Source organism: Empidonax traillii, unplaced genomic scaffold (genome assembly GCF_003031625.1).
Source record: "Empidonax traillii isolate 1590-97213 ecotype Southwest subspecies unplaced genomic scaffold, ASM303162v1 scaffold662:size427329, whole genome shotgun sequence".
Lineage (NCBI taxonomy): Eukaryota > Metazoa > Chordata > Aves > Passeriformes > Tyrannidae > Empidonax > Empidonax traillii.
The window spans coordinates 207,022-228,004 of NW_020955855.1; the positions used below are offsets into that span (position 1 = coordinate 207,022).

The 20,983-nt window shown below is 36.9% G+C and overlaps 1 protein-coding gene across 7 annotated transcripts in view; it reads right to left on the bottom strand.

The window, feature by feature from the left end:
• The window catches only part of ZDHHC2 (zinc finger DHHC-type containing 2), a 38,040-nt gene that overhangs the window by 13,251 nt on the left and 3,806 nt on the right, over nucleotides 1–20,983 (bottom strand). For 6 of the 7 annotated variants that reach the window (XR_003572975.1, XM_027899372.1, XM_027899370.1 and 3 more), the window contains 6 exons: nucleotides 13,790–13,816; nucleotides 10,779–10,873; nucleotides 7,748–7,868; nucleotides 6,741–6,810; nucleotides 5,126–5,158; nucleotides 241–361 (listed from right to left, as the gene is read on the bottom strand). Coding sequence is in view for 6 of the 7 variants with exons in the window: in XM_027899372.1 (XP_027755173.1) it covers nucleotides 241–361; nucleotides 5,126–5,158; nucleotides 6,741–6,810; nucleotides 7,748–7,868; nucleotides 10,779–10,873; nucleotides 13,790–13,816 (467 nt within the window). In the remaining variant the exon portion in view is untranslated. Of the gene's footprint in view, nucleotides 1–240; nucleotides 362–5,125; nucleotides 5,159–6,740; nucleotides 6,811–7,747; nucleotides 7,869–10,778; nucleotides 10,874–13,789; nucleotides 13,817–15,325; nucleotides 15,344–20,983 lie in introns of those variants that run through there. The other variant, XM_027899376.1, reaches the window with a different exon arrangement.

A 20,983-nucleotide genomic window follows, 5' to 3' on the forward strand; every position in this document is an offset into this window, starting at 1 on the left:
ATGGGGCATCCACAATTTCTATCGGCAACGTCACCATCCCCACAGTAAAGAATTTTCTCCTAATGTCTAATCTTAATCTGCCCTCTTTCAGTTTAAAACCATTACCCTTTATCCTAACTCTACATGCCCTTGTAAGAAAGTCCCTCTCCAGCTTTTTTGTAGGCCCCCTTAGAATCTTAGACTTCTCGCACAGCAGTAACTTCATACACTTCAAGACAGTATGTAGATTGGGGTACTTACTGTCCAAAACTTGATAAAGTACTGTAAATCTGTTGCAGCAATGAAAAGGCAATACACTAGTGAGTAAGCCAAGAAGAGAAGAAAAAATTTGTAATTGGAGAATCCTACACAGTTGTTCACCCTGATTAAAAAAAAAGCAGAAGTAAAAATGGAATGTCATGAAAGTTATTCTCTTTTGCTTTCATCCAATTTAAATTATTTACTCTAAAAAAAGTTAATATCAGCATGTAAACCAAGTTTTGCATCCTATCACCGCTGCCTCAAGCTACTGAAATAGATTCAGTTTCAGTTCTCAAATCAATGTAGTAATTCTAACCCAAAGCAAAATAATAACACCACCAGAAAAAGCCCAGAGAACTTTACCAGGAAACACTGCTTTCAACAGCTTACTGAAATTAAATTTTCTCTTATGGTATGAAATCTGTTCCCAGCACATCTGATGTAAATGTGATTGCAGCTAGAGCTACTTTTTCAGTTTGCAGGTAAGTATCCATCTTATACCATTAGGCATACTGCATGTCAACTGGGTCAGTAAAAAGCCAAGAATGTGAATCTCGACTGAGTTTTGTGAGAATAAAAGCAGTCTCATTTAATCCACATCCTCCTTCATTCATTATAGTACATACTAAAACTTCTTAGCATGATTCTCAAACTTTAAAGCATTCATAGGCAATTCCTAAAAATATTTACATTTACATAAAATCACGAGAGAAATACTAGTCTTGAATAAACAGAAAACACTTTGTATCAGTGACAACATGAAAGGAAATAAAAGACATTAGAAACATGCAAATAGACGTCCAAATGGTAAAATATGTCACATTTTATCAGTTTTACTTATGGGATTTAAGTTCACCTGTCTCCCATTTGTAAAGATTTTGTAAACGATAATGAGCAACTAGTAGACACTATGATGATGAAGGTACATTTAGTACCATGGCAGCTTCCCATTAGAGACAACATATTAAGTATTATGAATTTCAGAGCTCCATTAAACATGTAATGATATTACATCCACCAAGTGAAAAAATATCGAAGTGCTGCCCACGGGCAGTCTATTGGCAAACCGCTTCCTCTTTTACTTGCATTAAGAAGCTAATCGAAGTTATCTTTGCACTAACTTCAACAAAACTTTCCATATGAGCTTAAAAAAATAATTCCATATACCTTAACTGATACTGCTGTCAAAAAGATCGGCTAATTAAGAGAAGATTACACCCATAAAAGCACTTGTTTACTGAAAAAAAAATTCTCAAAAAATAAAAGTGTGGCAAGTCTCAATTTCAGCTTCTAGAAGTGCAGGACAACTTATTGTAACTATTCTCTTTTCTAGGGAGACAGCGATGCTAATGGCAGAATACATGCTAATGAGATAAAGGTAAAATCTTAAAAACACCTAATAAATTTACACTGTACACTACTGTTATTCATTCTCAGGATGGACAGGGAGTTTGTTCTAAATTTTTTTTTGACAAAACATGCCACGTTGGCTAAACATTACCTTTAGCATTATCATTTGAACATGCAGCAATAGCTAAGCATCTGCATTAACTACAATTAAGGACTCAAAACATGTTGTTCTAATGAAAAAAAGAGGATATATTTCTAAGCTCATCATGCAGTGAAGTGGGTTTTTTTCCATTAAATATGTCAAAAGTAGGCAATTCCATGATAAGCTGCAACCAATTCAAATACAAGGTTTCTGTGATAACCCTGTTTTCCTTTCACGATATTTATTTTAGGATTGTTTTTCCTTTGAGGCACCATTTAGTGTGAGAAAAGAAATACCAAGTGAAATTTTATTCCCCAAAGGTGAAGTGTCTTGAATCAAAGACAGACTTATCGCTGTTCTTTTGTACATGCAGTACACACATCAAAATAAACTTGTACAATTTTTTATGCTCCCTTCAATTCTGGCAAAGCCCCAGACTGTGGAGTTCTTACTGGAAGAGAACACTTTATCAGAAGATTGAAGAGAAAGTAAACACCAGGGGTTTGTAATTGTACTGCTTGAGCATGTAGTATCACATCTTAAACCCCAAGAATCGTGGTTAGATTTGAAGTCTAACATTTCCGAGAAAGATTAAAACTGATAAATATACTGACAACTGGCTAAATAATGGTATGTTATTGCAGTGAAACGTTATTGCAGTGAAACATTATTACAGAAGAACAGTACAGAATAACAATCTGTATTATAGCTAACATTTTATACACCTCATTTTGAAGTACAAAAAGAAAATATATAACTCCTGTCTCAAAAGCTGATTTATTGAAAATGCCAGGCAAAGAAATAATTTTCAAAGCACTAAAAGGGATGCAACTCAGTTAACAAAAAGCATCACAGAATTCAGGAGATGCTAACTTCTTTTTTGATTACTCAGGAGATAAGGGAGAAATGTTTCAAAATTTTCCTAAGGTGTTCCTAACAGAACATTAGCATTAGTGTTATAGACAAATTATATTTTTGGTGACACCTCAAGCCACTGCATTCCCACCTGCAGCTCCATCTGTCTATAGCAGGTAGCAACAGCACTAGAACTCACTAATGCATCACTTAAAACTGATAGAGTAGTTAGTGGGCAGTTAGCATCAAATATTTCCGTTTATCACAGCGCTTTCATTAGCACAGGAACCACAGCCAAAATAAAGCCTCCCTGAGAGCAGAAGACAGCTGACTTGGGGCTAGGACATGACTACCTATTGTTACCTCTGCCTTCCAAATGCTTCATCTTACCTTCCTAGGTTATTCTTACATTATGTCTCTCTCCAGAAATCCTTCTCATAGCAGAATATTAAGTTGGTGGTAACTCTCGTTACTGTTTCCCTGCTCTCCCGAAGCATCAAAAGGGTTCTTCCCCCTTCCTTCCCACACAACTTTCTCCCACCAAAAAATCCCAACATGAAAAGCAAAGCAGGATCTAATGATGTTCAGAGAGACTAAAATCCATCCATTACACTGATTTGTACCCTTACTTTCGTTGGCAAGATAGCCATATATTTCCCAAAGAACCTTTGAACGTGGGTCTTTACTGGAAACTATAAAGCTTGATCAGCCCTGCTGCAGTATTTCAAAACTTTTTTGTCTCTTCCACGTAGTTCTTTTTTTTAGAGTGAGCCATGAACTGTGAACATCCACTCAAATTAGGAAAAATAACACAGGACAGTTCTTCTTTTTCTATGCATTTCTGTGACTTGGAATACAAAAGGAACAATTCTCATGAAGAAGCATTTTACATCTTTCAATTACCTTCTCCATTCGTAATTTTATTTTTTGCACCCACTGCTTATTAGATTAAAAACAATAAGCAATTCAAATACTCTCTCAAACTGGGTATGTTTATGCTGTTAGATTAAGAAGACTGAAAACAGGTAAAATAAGCAAATGCTACTGAGAGGAAAACAGAGTTTGTTTTCCTAGAAGTCTCTGCCCTAGTGAAACAACACTTCACTGCCCTTTTACAAAAAATTTAAGTGCTGTTTATGATTTACTATTTGGTACAACGGATTTTTATTATGAAGTTGCAGTTTACATGAAGTACATTTTCATTTAAATGTCTTAAGACAGAACAACTCAAACAATCCCAAAGAGACCATAAAGCTATAAGAAGTGTTTATAATACTGAACAATAATAGCTCATATTGAGATTTTTCACCAATATTTGTCAGGAATAGCCTGACAGCTGTTTTTCTTATAGCTTTCTACAAGACAGCTATTAAGAAAGTTGCAAAAAGGAAACAGCCTTTTACAAGAAATTTGTTCCACATTCAGTGGTTTTCCCTGGGTTTTTTGTTTGTTTGTTTTTGTTTTGTTTTGTTTTGTGTTTGTTTGTTTGTTTGTTGTTGTTGTTGTTTGGGCTTTTTTAAGAAGCACACTGCTAACACTGAGCATCATCACATTTCACATGCTGATACTCCTACAGCAAAAAAACCCTGTAGGAAGTAACTCTACCCTATACAGATAACTATTTCTTTCAATTGAATCTATCATGTAGATGCGAAATAAGGGGAGATTCTTAAAATCAAATTGCATTATGTCAGAGGCTGTAGTCAGGACCACAACAAACAGGAAGAGACCAGCACCTCTTCTTCCTTCAGGATAGAGTCTTCTCTGCCCCAGAATTTGGTTTAAGAAAGTGTCAAAGCAGCTGCCTAGAACCATCTACCAACCAGTTTGTCCAACACAAGGAGATTCTACTTTTCTGATCAGTTTCATGCAGTGAAGAACTGCCACATACCATTTGATTATCTCAACTTGGACCTTACTAAACAATTATTTTAATTGTTTCTGTGCGACACCTGCCAAACTGACATAAAATTAATTACACAACCTGCCTATCCGCTGGTCCCAAGGGCTGCTAAGGAAACACAGGAGAACAAAACCACTGTGCAGGCTGACATGGCAGCAAAAGGAAGGAGGGTGGAGGGAGAGGGAAGAAAAATGCAAGAACACAGAAACTCCATAAAACTAAAAGAATAACTTGCTATTTCCAGGAAGCCCACTCCAGTTGTCGTGGGAGCTTCAGTAAAGGGAACTAGATACACCCTGCCCTTTAGGGTGGCATTTCATCGTTCACTGCAATGAAGACACAGTAAAATTATAAAGAATATAGCAATCCTTAAAAGAAGTCTACCTCATCTTTACTATAAAAACATAGTTACCCAACTCAGAGATCTAAGAAAAATTATACGTGAACTTCTTTCTACACGTCACAACTAAGAAAAGAGGATGTACAGTGAATAACTCCGACGGTTCTGCAAGGCCAGTAACTTCACATAAGCATCTAACTCCAGGAATAGTGAAGCATCACCTTCATGAAAGGCCCAGCAAGAGTGTATTTTATCAAATCAGAAAGTATGAAAAGAAAGCCAATAGTACACTCACCAAGGGCAGTGATGATCCATTTTCAAAATGCATCTGAATAATCCCAACAGAATTCCAAGCATCACAAAAGGCAAAAGAAAAAAAAAAAGTCAGAAGCACGCTTACATGTCAGATTTAAATTACTAACATACAGATTAAGAATTACCCATATTTGTTGTTGGTTACCTAATCTATTTAACAAATATGTGCATTTAAATTCACATAAAACTGTTTACCTGCAAGTGAAGTGCAGGAAAAGTAAACTCAAAACACCTGATCTCTCACGAACTTAGTGATTTAAGAAAATGCAATCTATAGCTTCAACTTCAGGACTTAGTTCTCATTCTGTACAGGTTTTTCAACTATTCTTTATTCTCTGACAGAGCCTTAGAAACAGGGTTAAGTCAATTATCACTAAGTCATTACTAATTACTTAGTCATACAACTAAATATATTTCCAAGAATTATGGCTTGCTTTTATAGAAATACATCCATATGCACATGAGGTTTTTAAGAACTTACCTTGCATGAAAAATAAGAAACAGTTTTCCAATTAATCACTCTCCATTAACAGAATGTGCACATGAAAATCAGATAAAACTGGAGCAAGCGAATTTTGACAGGGTAAGGACAAAATAAAGGTATTCTGCAAAACAGGTTAACTAATGGCATTCTGCAAATTCCATTCACATTTTACAGGATAACACAAGTCATCCTTTTTCTCCAGTAAAAACACACATGACTGTATGACATTGCAACCACCATTCCATACAACAACCAAGATCCCCTTTCTGCCTCAATTCTGTTATTCTTTCAGTGCCTCTGCTGCTCTGCTGGACCAAATGGAATGTCATCTCCACCTCACAATCATGTTGGAAGGTTTGATGCTGTATCAGCTGAAGAGTATCTGGAACAGCCTTAAAGCTAAGAATAAATCATCCTTTGAGGAAGTGTCTTCCCTCAAAGTTAGAAATTTAAAGCACTGGGGGCAAGAGTGGAGAAACGCACAGACATCCAAGCTTACTGGAGAAAGGTCTGAGAGAACAGCCAATAGAAAGATTAAATTAGAAAGCAATCAGACTTCTGGGGACTATGGATGTGAACTTCTTTTTGCGGCAGACAAATAAAATCTTCATTTTATTTCCCAGTTAGAAATGGGAGAATGTTTGGCTGCTTCTTTCTTTAAACAAAAGTAACCTGCAAGTTATCCAGTGAAAAATAGGATATTAAGTTTATTACCTCAGATATGATGTGACATCATGATTAGATTGAGATGGGTAGTGATGTTTATTCAGATTCTAACAAAAGAAGCAAATTTTTGTTTATCAGCTATTTTTGGTTACATTCTTAAAGAAAATTCAGTATTAATATTTATAAATTTTAACCCTTATGTAAAGAATGTAGAAGATCATGTAATCCATGTTGGCATCAAGGAAGCCATCAAATGAATCAAAAGTTACAGACTTCCTTAGAATTAAGTAAATGAAAACTAAATCTGGAAAAAAAATCTAAGGGAAAAAAATCTTACCTGCCAAAATATTAAACCTGAAAAATCTAATCAGAAAAAATAAAAGCTGCTGTGTTAAGGAAAAAGCAGATTAATTCAGAAAACCACTTATTTAAAATATTTTCTTACTTGTCGCATACAGAACAGTGATGACAACGATCTGGTTTGACAAGATGGCATCTGTCACAGTATCTGATTGCTAAAGAAAAGAAGTTCCAAGATTAGATCTCAGTGTACAGTTACACATTTTGATACCTGAAGTCTGTGCAAAAATAAATACTAGCAGCTCAGTCCAGAAGAACACCCAGGAAAGCATTTCAGCATGAACAGAAACAGTTGCAAATACCAAAGCATTCTTTAACTACCTGCGATGCTGAATCTATCAAAGTGAACCCAAAAAGCTCAGTTTTTGCAATCTCTGCTAATCATGCTAATCATGGGTTTTTTCTTCCAAACCCCTCTGCTCTGCAAAACAACCAATGAACCAACAAAACCCACAAAAACCTACTAGACTGGAAAAACTTTAAAGATCATTCAACAATATAGCTATTTTAAGCTATTGTTCTAACAGCTTCAATTTACTATATGAGATTATCTCTTGGATTTGCTTAGCTAGCCAGCATTCACAAACTGACAATATCAGTAAGTTTAGATTAACTCTTAGTCTGCAAGAACCTTTGTTCTTGCTACTGAACGAGCAACAAGTAAAACAGCAACAGTTTCTTACTGTGATCTATTTACCTATATATAACATGCAGATAGTGATTCTTTTTTTATTACTATTTTTTTAACCTATGAAAAAAGAAATCCATGCAGTTAATGGCTGCTACAGCCTGTTCTGCAGCTTGTCAGTATTACAAGCTTAAATCAATTTGAAAACATCTAGCAGGGCACTGTCAATCCACTTTAAAATCCTAAACTGTATGCCACAATTTACCTTCCAACAATCTTTACACTGAATAAATATAGCTGCATAAAGTTACATTAAAGTTAAGTTCTTGGACCACTCTGTTATTTTATTAATTATGAAAAGCACTTCTTCCCTTCAATCAAAACCCTTAATTTTTTTTTTTTAAATTAGTTTAGGTAGTACATCAAGACATCTGTCTTCGGTGTCCTCCTGAATACCTATTTACCTCCAGACATTGTCCGTGTATAGATAGGAAGATCCTTGGCTGCCCGTCTTAAGACTTCTTGCTGGGATTCACCTCTAGGCTCCCTCTCTAGGGATTCCTTGTCTGAATATGATAGATGAAACTGGAATAATTTTTAAAATCAAAGAAATGTTAGCAAATTCCAAGTTAAGTAACCGTAGATGTGTAAAGAGAAATAAATACTCATTATATGAAGACGGATTAGCAGCATGTACAAGGAATTACAGTAAATAACCCAGTGTTCCCAAGACAACTAATTCAGTCTATGGCAAAATTAAAAATACTTCTGATTTGGTATCAATGCAGAGCTGAATACTTCCAGAAGTATTAAGCAACTCTTTTCAAGAGGAAGATCAAGAGCTTATCATTCCCCTGAAGGGTCAGTTAATTTACTTCTGTAATACCAAATATTAGCTTTTGAATATAAGCTAGGGATGTCAGTATTTAACTGAAAGAAAATACACTTCTAGTAACAGCTGAAAAGATAGCTTTATTTCTCTTCTGTTTGGCATTTTCCCTTTTATTCTTTGTCACTAGAACATTGCTGTTCTCGTCATGCAGATGTTAGGATGTGTTTTTACTTAAGAGACTGGCTGAGAGAAGGAGGAGATGGGTGTCCTGTATGACAGAATAACCACATCTTGAACATCTTCCTGAATAAAATGACAACTTCTGTCACTTCTCAAAATGGCAATAACAAATATGGCTCTACTAAGTGCTGAAAGGGTAAAAATTACTGAAAGACATGCACAGTATATATGAAGAAGTACAAATTCCTTATACTCCAGCATCCTCTGCAACACCAAAGCCTTGTCACTGTAGCTTCTCGAAATGGGCAGATGCCAAAGACTTTGATATTTCCATCTCTGATATTCTCCAGAAAGAAGATACAAAATCACCTCTGAAAAGAAGTCCACATTTGGCAGGAAGAGTGGCTGCCTCTAACCTGTGCTAGAAACAGAAGCCCACTCCATAGCATTTATGTTTACAGGAAGGCTACTTGTTACAATATTGATTTTTTTCCTAAAAGGAAGTGAGGCAATAGGTAAAACTAAAAAAGCAGACAGAAACGTACAGTTAAGAACCTACTCTCACCGCCATAGAGAAGGCACCATTCCACCCCTCCTTGTAAAGCTCATAATCTTCAGCTGAAGCTGGAGATTCACTCTTTAGCCTGAGTTTCTCAGGTCACCATTCATTTTTTTCCCTTCCAAGAACACACTCTCACCAAAATCTGAGTTGATTTATATTGTGATACATACAATTTCTCACTGCAGAAACTTGGTTCAGAATGCTTTTTTTTTTTTTAATGCTGGTTAGATGTTAACAGAGCTACTAGTCCATCACTTTGTACTGGTCCTCAGAGTAGTCCTAAGCCTACAAACACTCCTTCCTGGGAAAACATCTTCTCTCCCACCCTCATGCAGTATTTGCATATAGCTAGTATGCACAGGTACAGAATGGCATGCACTACAGCAAAGTCCCTCAAAGTCTACTTTCTGTGTAAAAGTTTGAAATAAGCTTAAAAGAAAACTGTGTGGTTTGCACCAGCTACAGTATTCATGAAAACAAAATGCTGAAACTGTGTTTCAGTCTTCAAATGAGTATTTGCTAGATAAGTCAGTTCAGTTCATTTGAAAAGATAATCCTTCAGTATTTACAGACTTCATCCTAGAAAATGGAAGCCAAGCAGCAACTTAACATTACAAAATACCCTAATTAAATTTTAAAAATACTGCTCTAGTAGAACAGGAAAGACACAGAACAACAAAGATGTCACTTTCTGCCAGCAACATTGTGTAAATTCAAAGAACATAGAAACACCACACACTGCTTTCTATTACCCAACTTACATACCCCATCTGAAGTTCTTCAGTAGTATTGTATGATGGCTTTGGAATCGTACTGTAATTAGTAGGATTTGTCAAAATCTTTTGCAAGTCTTTCACTGGCATCAGTCCAGCGCTTTGAAAACCCTTCTAATTATTACTACAGTCACCATATACATGCACACATTTGGCTCTGTAATTACCAAATGAAATAAGCTGCTAATTTATTTTGCTCCTCCCTACCCCAAGCTGTAGTAAGACTGCAGTGTGAACTTCAATCAAAACTGCAATTAGTTTGAATTATCTACTTGTTTCCACAACTACGTATCTTAGTGGTGAATGAAAACTATTCAGAAAAGAACCTCTGCACTACAGACGGCAGAAATCACCAGCTATTTATTTTGTGTTGACATGGTACTTAGAGCAGCTAGACTTATGAGTCCACTTCGAAGTAAGTAGTGGCTTTGTGGGTATTTCAAACTACAGAGCAGCCACAGAATGATTCCTCTTGACCTCGGAGGTTGCGTGACATAGCACTACTGAGGACTAGGGGGTTTCTGAACAAAGAGAGGATGGAAGAGGTCAAAAAGTTGTGTTGGTTGTACTAACCTGCATGGGGAGCATTTCCATCAATAACCTTTTTTCCAAGTGGCTGTTCTTTACTAGCTCCCTTCCTGCTTAGCCAGCTGTGGCTTCCCAGCATCAGCTTACCCAATGTGCACTCCCACCACAACCCACAAGTTCCTTCACACCAAAATATATTGGGAAGAAGCTTTAATTCAGAGGACAGCAGACAGATGCTGGCAGAAAATATGTTTTACACATGGGGAAATAAAATTTTGCCCACACAAAAGTCTGATATTCCCATGCAAAAATTTAAGGTAGTAGTTCAAATAATTCATATTTTTCAAGTGGACAGGATTTTTTCTTCTTAGTATCATAAGTAGCTCATTTTAAAATATCTATTAAAAACTTTAAAACTCAGAGAAGGTGTTAATTTTTTTGTCTTGGTCACTACACTGATTGCAATCTTACTCACTCCTATTAAGAAGCTGTGTAACCATCACCCCTGTTTTTCTTAGACAGTGTGAGACTACATGAGATCAGAGACTAAGTTATTCAAATACTACAAAATCAGGCATTTAACTAGGCTATTTCAAAAACAAAAGTTAAGTTTGTCTTACTTCTTTTGAAGGATTCATTGGGAGCGTAAAGATTGTTTTCCAATATGACCAGACGAACAGCATGAAAAATATGTGGTAAGCCACCAGGCACACAACTAAAATCAAAAAGGAACAGAATTAATACAAACAGACCAGTGATACTGTAGCACTTACAAACAGCTCTGCAAAAGCTTTGCAACAAAAATACAGCACTGCAACTTTACATTAGACAAATACACACTCTGTGGGTAAAGTCATGATACAGTCTACATATATTACAAAAGTTTGAGGGAAATGGGCCTATTAAAGCCCCATAATTATTTAGCAAGCACTCTCTCTTTACACATTTGTTAAATCCTAATTAACTGATGCATCTCTGCTGTTTAGCTTTATAAACCCTCCAGGGAAACTGCTAACCATGCAAACACACCCTCTCCCCAAAAAGTCCCAGCCCCCTGCTAACAGAAGTATAGCTATGTAAACAATGACAAAAGTGAGAGGAGTCTTGGGGCAGATACACTCGATACCTAAGCAGTAACCCTAACCAGTTAATTTGTTTTGCTAGATTTTAGAAGGGAAGACAGTTGGGTGCTTTTTAAAAATGTGCAGTTCATTTAAATTCAAATGTTCATTCACTACTTCTTGTTCTTCTCAGCCAGTGACTATTCTTATATTTTTAACATATTTTTAACACATGCCAGTGAGCATTTACCATGCTGAATTGTTTTACTAGAATACAGAACTTTTTCTGTACTAGAATACATAACTTTTTCTAAGAGCCTGCCATGGATGGATAGGTATTTCTTCCTAAAAGCTCTCACTGTACCAAGAAATTCACTACAGTAAATAGCATATCCAAAACTCATATCCCCTACTTAACTGACTTTGAAGACAGGAAAGAGGATTTTTCTATAAATCCATAAGATCATTAAAAAACATAAAGGGAAACCTGTATACTTTCACTACACAATCTGAATGGTGAGCTCATGGGGTTTTTTCTGTATGTAATACTATTCAGTGCTAAATAACTTCCTATAACACGTGTGATGGTGTGTATAAATGCAGGAACAATTACCCAGCAGGATCTTACTTTTTGTACTTTTGCCTCAAAAGTAACAATGAATAAATATTTATGGTGTTGAAGTTTGTTTATTCAAAAAACAGTAACACTGTAAATATTTATTCACAAAGCAGTAAAAATAAAAAAAAAAAGCTAAGAAAATCTGAGGAGCAGCTCTGTACAGAGCTTTAGGGATGAGAGGGGCAAAAAGCCATATGCCAAGTCTATAAACTGGAAGAAAAATCTCATCAGCATAAGTAAGTGATAGAACTGGACTCCACACTAAGAACAACCCACTAAAAGACCAACTTGCTACTTTACAAGCTTCTGGACAGGAACAGTCCACATTTTTATCAGAACATTTCTATCAGCTATAAAAAAACCCTGGATTAACTCAAACAAAAACAGTATTTTTTTAAACAATGATATATTCATAGTGAGAGCAAGGTAGGGCAAGTTACCACATTTCTGTACACGATGCATTTATTAATTTGCATCAGTATTCTATTGCTGTGAGAAAAATAACAATTGTGATAAGAAAATTGTTCATATATTAAAGGAAAAAAAGAAAAGACTACTGAAGGAAGATGAAAGTTTAGCCTAGAGACATTATCCCAAGACTCCCCTTTAAAGTCTGCACAAGACTCGAGCTCATCTTGTTTGATCTTGAACCTCAGTTCTCCAACCCGGCCAAGGTCCCAGCTGGTCACTCCTCCCAAGTTATCTACCCACCAGTTTCTCTGCACTGCGATGGAGACCCTGGGCTACCCACTGCTCCACTGGGTCTGTTGAGAGTTCAACATAAAACCTAACTTCCCTTGAGACAGTGAAAGAAGAGCTCTCTGCAGCTCCCTGGCAGAAATCCTTATATTTCACAGTTTTTCTGAACCACACCACCAAAAAAACCCAACCCAAATGGTGTATCCCTTGCATGAAGGCAATCCATTTACAAGTAGCTAGCATAGCTAGAGCTGTCCAGAGATCAGCAGAGATCAGTAGTAGGGCTGAGCCCCATTTGCCCAGTTTTCACCCCTGAAAAAACTTAGGGCAGAAGTATAAGCCAGGGTAAATTTCTCCTGACTAGCTGAAGCTGATCAAGGCTCTGAGTGAAAATTTAATATGTTCTCCAATGCGTTCTGCTGATAATTCTAATGTGTTTTGTGAGCAATGTATAACGACACACTTGTGTCCCCTCTCACACAGTATGGAACAGCAAGACACCAGAATTACTTCAAAGTCTGCAGGTGCTGAAGTTTGCAGATACACTTATGCACTCATATGCATGGAGAGATCACTGAACTGAAGAAAGTTTTTCAAGCATATGTTTCTTAATTGACAAATACTTAAGTGAGGGAGTTGCCAATGACTTGATAAAATACGCTGGAATTACACAACATAAAAAGCATAAAGTTTATCTCCTAACTCTTAACACCTTCCTCCAAAAGCTCCATAGTAGTAAAATAGCATCTGGAAAAGCAATCTAAACATGCCACAGCCTCAGGGTAGGAACTGTAGTAACTGCTAATAAGGCAGTTTTATTACATTCTGAAAAGGCTACATATCCAAAGGATTCTGTTTCTTTAAAGACACTGACTAAAAAAAAAAAAACTATAGGAAAGATTTACCTCCCATTTAAATATGCTGCATCTACACCAATACCCTGTTCATAGCTAGAAGTCCTGCTTTTACAAGAGCTTTATGTGCTATGAATATTTTAAAAACCACACCAGAATATAAGGATTATTTTAGTTGACCCATCAGAAAGCCGGTAAGAACAGCAAAAATTTATTCTCATCTTTATTTGCAATGGCTAAAACAATATTCAGGAGTAGCAGGATAACTGAAGGAGCTGAGGAACACAAAAACTATACTTATTTAAAACTAATTAGATTTGTATCTTAATTCCACTAGTAAACTACTATTCTACCCTGATATATAAATTCCAATTATAAATAGATAATAAAAATCTTACCTTTTTCTCCAATATTTGTCATTGTCACTGAAAAAAAAAGAAAAAAGGAAATAGTAAAAATTATGTTTAAATAGCAAATGATGAAACTGAATATTTAAACTTTTTTTTCAAAGAGGGAAGAGTAATCATCAAACAATATATGTTTAATAAATATCACATACTATCAAGATTTTATGCTGTGTACATTCATTAGAAGAACAGGTACAGAATACCAATTGATTATAGTGGTTTTTGGCTACTCCCAGGCTCATTTCTTGAGAACTAGTATCTCCATCTATCTGAAGCTGCCCAAATTTAATCCAAGAAAAGCCACTCCTGAAGACCAGTTATTTCTTTAACTGTGATTGTACAGGTTTCACTGTTTATTTATGTTCTATTCTTGAAACAGAGGTATCAGACTCCAGAACTGGTTTTGACAGCAATACTTGGTAATACCTTAGATCTTCAAAGCATAAAAATTTAAAGTACACAGAAGCTGCATTTAGTTTAAGAATTTGCCCATGGATTACAAGATTTGGGGATAGTAAAAGAGTGAGAAAGATGCAAGTATGTCAGGCATGGAGCAGAGTACACAGGTATCACATCAGTCACTGCATTTTCCACTCTTGGTTACATTATTTAAAAGATGTAGCCATCCTACAACAGATATCTCAGTGAGATCAAAACCTCCCAAGTGATCAAAGCCTCTTTCCACTCAAACCAGTCGGCTACATATTTATCACGCCTGGTTAAGCAGTCTAAAAACTGTAATATACTGGCACATCCAACTGCAAGTCAAAGGACAGTAGCTGTATGGATCTCTCACCCACCCGTTTTCCTAATAAAAATGGTTGCACAAGCCTGGTGTTCAAGCAGGCACAAGACAACTCCTACTGAAAGGCTGAACAGTCATGCCATCTGACTGAGGTATTAAACTTAGGCTTGTTAATGGAATGAAAGTCCCTACTTAAATATATCTCACACATTGCAAGGATGTACTATGGAACTAGTCCTCCTCAATACCTTAACTAATGCTCTGGAGGAGTGAACACTTACCAAGTTTGCAGTCTCCACCCCTGGGACACAGCTGGTATGTGCAGGACTGCCATCCAGAGGGACCCAGACAGGCTGGGGGAATGGCCCAATTGGGCCCTTATGAAATTCAGCCAGGGCAAAGGCAAAGTCCTGCACCAACAACCACCCACCTGAAATGACACAGCCTGGAGACTGCCGGGCTGGAGCAGCTCTGTGGAAGAGGCTGTGGAGATGCTGGTGGGCAGTACTTGGACAGCAGAGATGGCCACCAGCCTCCCAGGCTGCATTAGCAGGGGCACAGCTGGTCAGTCAAGGCAAGGGATTATCCCCTTCTGAGCAGCACTCATTAGACTACACCCAGAACATTGTAGGGCTATGGGCCCCCCAATACAACAAAGAGACAAGTCCAGGGGGAGCAACCAAGCTGACAGGAAGCCAGACCACTCATCCTCTAAACAGAGGCTGCATAGCCAGGGCTTTTTGGCCTAGAGAAGACATAGTTTGGGAAGGGCTTAATAGTACCTGCAGGAAGGCATCGAGGAGGTGGAGTTTGGCTCTTCATACTACTGCAGTGTGGGAGAAGAAATGCCAGTAGGTGTTAAGTTGAAATGAAAGGATCAGATGTGATAGAAGGAAAAAGTCCACCATGAGAACAACCCATCAGTGGAGGAAGTTGCCCAAACATGTTGTACAGCCTCCATCACTGAAGTTTTTCAAGACTCAAACTGATAAAACCCTGAACAACCTGCCATGACCTCACACCTAACCCTGCTTTGATTAGGAGGTTGGACTATATAAGCTTAAACAAGCCTCTCAAACAAGAATTATTCTACAACTCTGTAATTATAAAATAGGTCTATTTAAATGGAGATATGGCTACAGCTCTGCCAAAACAAGCATCTACCTTTACCTGTGGGAAAACAGTAAGCAATCATGTTTATAAAGCTCTTCCCAAAAATCAGAAAGACACCACAGAAGTTGCATAAGCCACTACAAAATCTACTCTGCTCTCAGTTTTCTGAAATATTTAGAACTTGATAAGCTAAATATCCATCTAGACAACTGCTAGAGAGAAACTGAGGGAACATGTATACACATTTGACTCTGAGGAGCAGAGAAGGTCCACTACAATAATGCAGAAGAACTGTAAAATTGTAAATAAACAGTAACCTACCCGATGATTGTTTACAAAACAAAAGACATCTTTAGAGCTGATGCGTAATTTAGAAGTGCTGGAGCTCTCAGATTAGCCACTACTCAAATTCTGATTTTCTTTCTCCACTTGGCGTGCTCAGTAAAGTGTGCAGAAATTTTGTCAGTCTTCTTGGAGTAACTACTCTCTGTTAATTAAAAAGTCCCAGCCAAGCATATATTGCAGAATCACCAGTTTCAAAATAAAATCTGTTTAACCAACCTTCACAATAATTTGTGATATTTTTCTCTCCTTACAAGGGAATGACACAGAACATTGCTGTGAAAGGAGTTGTAATCTTTTTTCCATCCCTTATCTTTGGATAAAACATATTTATTAATGTGTTTGAGGCATCTAGATTTTCCACATGCCTGTAGGTAAATGACAGATGCAAGTAATAAATCCAAATTTAATAATCTCTACTGCACAGCAAATCTACAGCTTTTTAAAATTTCTGTCCACTTCTGGAAGGAAAGGCAAACTTCAGAGTCTGCATCTGCTCAGAGGACTGTCTTTTCAGCTTTTGCCGTATCTGGCTTGGAAGCCAAATGTTCCTGACAGTCAGGACCATGAAGGCTAAAACACAACTGCCCAAAAACGTCCAGCTAATCTCAGCAGGGTGAAAACATAGGGGTTTTTGAGACATCCTGTCATTTTAATCTGTTCTACCACCTGAGTATAACTCAAGAGTTATTTCGTGCACTCCTGAGTTGCAACTGCTTTAAGAGACCAAAGCAGAAGAGGCAAGGCTGAGAAGAGGTGCCAGTACCTTCAGTCTTAGTATCTTTTTTTCTCTACACATACTGCAACTGGTGTGTACAAGGAGACTGGCTGCACTGCCCAACAAGCACTCTCACAGATGGTGACACAGAGGAACGTGCAAGATATCCAATAACCTGTATGAAGTGAAGTACTATTCCTGCTGCTTATGCCTTTAAATCACCTTTGACAAAAGTTCCCTGAAGGAGGTATAATGTGTGGGAAAGTAATGGACAAGCATCTGCAATATCACAGCACCAGAGAGGAAACGAAAGGGGTTTTTTTTTGTTTGGTTTGGCTTTTGGGTTGTTTGGTTTTTGGGTCTGTTGATTGGTTGTTTTGCACAAATGTGACAGAACTGACTAGCAGGAAGAAAAAAAAAACATAATAATCCCTCTTACAAATCAAACTCTCTCAAATTTCTCTAAAAAATAAACTTTCTCTATTTGTTGAATGACTGTGATATATAGAGTTCTTAGGGTAACCACGAGGTGTTTATAATTCTAAAATCAAACTATTTCAGTGCATGGAAAATAATCTGCTAACATGCAAAATGCTCCTCTAATTTTGGCTTTGATCAAAGAAATGTTTGTTATTTTCCCCATCTTCTGAACAGCACACATGATGTATTTATTTAAACCAATTTTTTTTTTATTTTTCAGTAGATTCAGTGATACAGTTTTACTATATTATTCAGTAGTATTTGATCATATAGTCTTTCCCTGAATCATTTATATCATTTTTCCGGCAGTTTTCTCATTTCTCTTCCAAGGGGTTACATTCACTGTGGTAGTGCACAGAAAAGTAGGTCAGACTGTGCAACCTGTCATTAATAAATATCAGCTGAAATGCTGCAAACGCACTTACTGGTAGTCAAATAGCACAGAAATAATACAGGTAAAAAGCATTTATGTCTATGATGACTAAAATAAACACAAGGACATGGCAATCCCAACTGCTAAGCAATTTCTGGAAGAAAACAGGGTAAAATCCTTTGGGACCAAAATGGAATGATACTCCTGTATATTCAGAGATGGAAATAATTATAAAACCATGACCTGTCTTCGAGAGATCATTAAAAAGTTACAGTTTTGTTCGCCTGAGATACTGCAGGGGCCAATTTCATTAAGAATCATCCTTCCCCTGCTAAAGCGTCAGGATGCCATTTACAGTTCAGTACTAGCAGACTATCACATCATTAGAGCCTCTCCGGATAATTACGCAGCTTGCAGATGGTGCTCATCCGAATTAGGGACCAGGCTGGGACAGACGCAGGACGTCAGCCAACAGAGATGCCAGTTTTCTGAGCCAGAAACATCATTCCCTGCTTGCCCTGAGCCACAATCAGCCAGAAACAGGAACAGCACATTCAGTAGTGAATGCTGCTAAACAGCCTGCGCTTACAAAAAAACAATTGCAAAGAAAACAAAGCTGTGTTACAAAAGATCTGAAAAAGTCCAGGATGGTTTCCATCACCAAATTAGTTTGCTAAGAAAAGAAGTCACATTGCTAGCACCTTGCACTGGATCAGAGCTTTATTCATTGACAGAAACGGATTCTCTATTTCTTGAACTGCTGTTCATTTTCTCTAGGAATGTTTATTCACACTCACTTATGGAAAAATTAAGTAGACATCCATCTCCATATGGCTAGAGACATGGGAAGACACACTGCTACTAAAAAACCCAAAAGAGTTTGGAAGATAAAATTAATGTAAAAGATTTGCATTGGTTTTGTAACATTAAATTTTGCTTGACTTCTAAACCCAAAATCAAAGTTCCTGAATGGTAAATGCAATTATTAGATCTAAAAAAAAAAAAAAAAAAAAGCTAATGCAATTAATTTTTTAAAGCTTTGATGAAAGTGGATATACAAAATCTTGCTTTCATATTTTATGTACATTTTTAAAATATTTAAAACTTTGGAGTGGGAAAATAACATACGCCTGATCCAGAGACTCTGCAGCCACATCTATAAATAAGTGCCTCTCTCAAACTTTTATGAAGTTTAACATCTTGGATCTGATTCACAAAACTAAGTACATATTTTATCTTTATAGCATGTTTGAAGCTGTAAAACGCTGATCCATAGATGCAGTTTAACTCAAGATTTTGTGCACACATAAAAGTGTTTTATAGTTGTGACAAGTGTTCTGTCATTGTCCTTTAGAAATAGCCCTTTAGAAAAAATATCACTGCTTGCAATAAAAACCTACCTCTCTGCTAGACAGAGCAGTGATTTGCACTGATTCAGAGTGACAACATGCCACCAGTGCTTCGCTTCAGAACAAAAGTAACAGAAATATTTCTGGGATATTTAAGGTTGGTATAAGTAGCTATCAATACATCATCAATAACCCATATATTTGGATTTGATGGCATTTGTGGATGTTTCAGTAAACTCATTTTAACCCTCTGCATCACCATCTGCCTCCCCAGCAGCAAGCTGCTATTTGGTGCCTTTGTAGATAAGGTCACAAAACCACTGCATTTGAACAGAGCAACACTACAAATTGACTTAATCTTCTTCAAAAATTTCCCATTTACTTTCCAAATCACAAGGACTGACTGAAGAGTGAAGACTATTTCTAGTACTGTTGTAGAGCCAGATCCTTTTCAGCACAAAGAAAGTACCACCTGACAAGAACATCTATGAAAGTATGGATCAAGCAGTGTTAAATCTTTAATTGAAAGCATAACCTTATCTAATAATTATATCTTCATCACAGACCTTATGTTTTCAACTTCAGGCCATGGTTTAAATTTCAAAGCACAAAACCTATAGGTAATACACTAGGCACTACATGGAGAGATAATCAGCCATGCTTAACAAAGATTTCAATTCCATTTCAGAAGTGGTCTATGGCAGCTGCACAGGAGCACTGCTGGATATATTTCAGAAGCCTATTTTCCTTCAGCTGCCAGTTCCGAAACTTTTCTTGAAGTACCCAGGGATCTCCGAAGAGGGAAAAAAACAGTGGTGTTTGCAAAATATGGAAAAAAAAAATCCAAATTTTCTTTGACCAAAGTCCTTTTCTACCTTAGCAGCCAATGTACAGACAAGGTATTTAACTGGTATTTGACAACAGCCAACTGCAATGTTACAATGTACTTGTATTTCTATAGCCAAAGGTAGATGGTTACAAGACAAAAGCTCCAAGTACCATAAATCCTTTAATTCATCTGAAGAACATACTCAGCAAAGAGCTCAAATGCAGCAGATCAAATTGTGGGTCTGACTTTTTTTTTCCTTTTTTTTACCTCTTATCAGCTTCTATCTCCATATTTTCTGCCAGTTCTTATTCCCTGATGACCCTATGCCAAGCCCACAGGGCACATAATAATCCTGCCTCTAAACTGTGATGAATTAAGAAGCTTTTCATCCTGTTATAATTCCATTCCACTGATGGTACACAGAGTCAAAAACCTCAAATCAGCACTTATCAATATGATCCTCCAGCAAAACTTGTTCATGATCATTAACATCTTTAGCATCTGGATGTCATTTCACATTTTCTGTTCCATTCTGAAGGTAGCTGTGGACAGATACAAGACACATACTCTACTCCAAAAACAAAGATGTGGCTTATGAGCTCTCCTGACAGTACTGTGAATATTTTCACATACCCCCTCTTCAGCTGTGCTGAAGTCACTTACTCTTTTCCAAATCAGGCAAATCATTCACCAAGTGGCAATACTTCCTCCCTTTCCCTTCACTGAAGTAGTCAGGAAATGCCTAGTGCTCCTTTCTTCCACAGCAAATCCACTTTTCTTCTTTAAAACTAGAAATTCAAGCTACAGTTTCAGACAGATTCCCTGAGCAAGAGCATAATCCTTAGAATTAAAAATCAGTGACATGTAAAACATACACATATACATCCACATTCTATTTATAGGATACCCTTTCATCAGCTCAGTTGATATTTTCACTAAAAACATGTCACAACACTGTCAAATTTTTACATTTTCCTTCTTATGTGCATGTCCAAATCACAAACTGGCAGGAAAAGAAAAGAAAAAAAAAAAGAGAAAAGAGAAGAGAGAGAAGAGAAGAGAAGAGAAGAGAAGAGAAGAGAAGAGAAGAGAAGAGAAGAGAAGAGAAGAGAAGAGAAGAGAAGAGAAGAGAAGAGAAGAGAAGAGAAGAAAAGAAAAGAAAAGAAAAGAAAAGAAAAGAAAAGAAAAGAAAAGAAAAGAAAAGAAAAGAAAAGAAAAGAGAAAAAGGTACCTCAG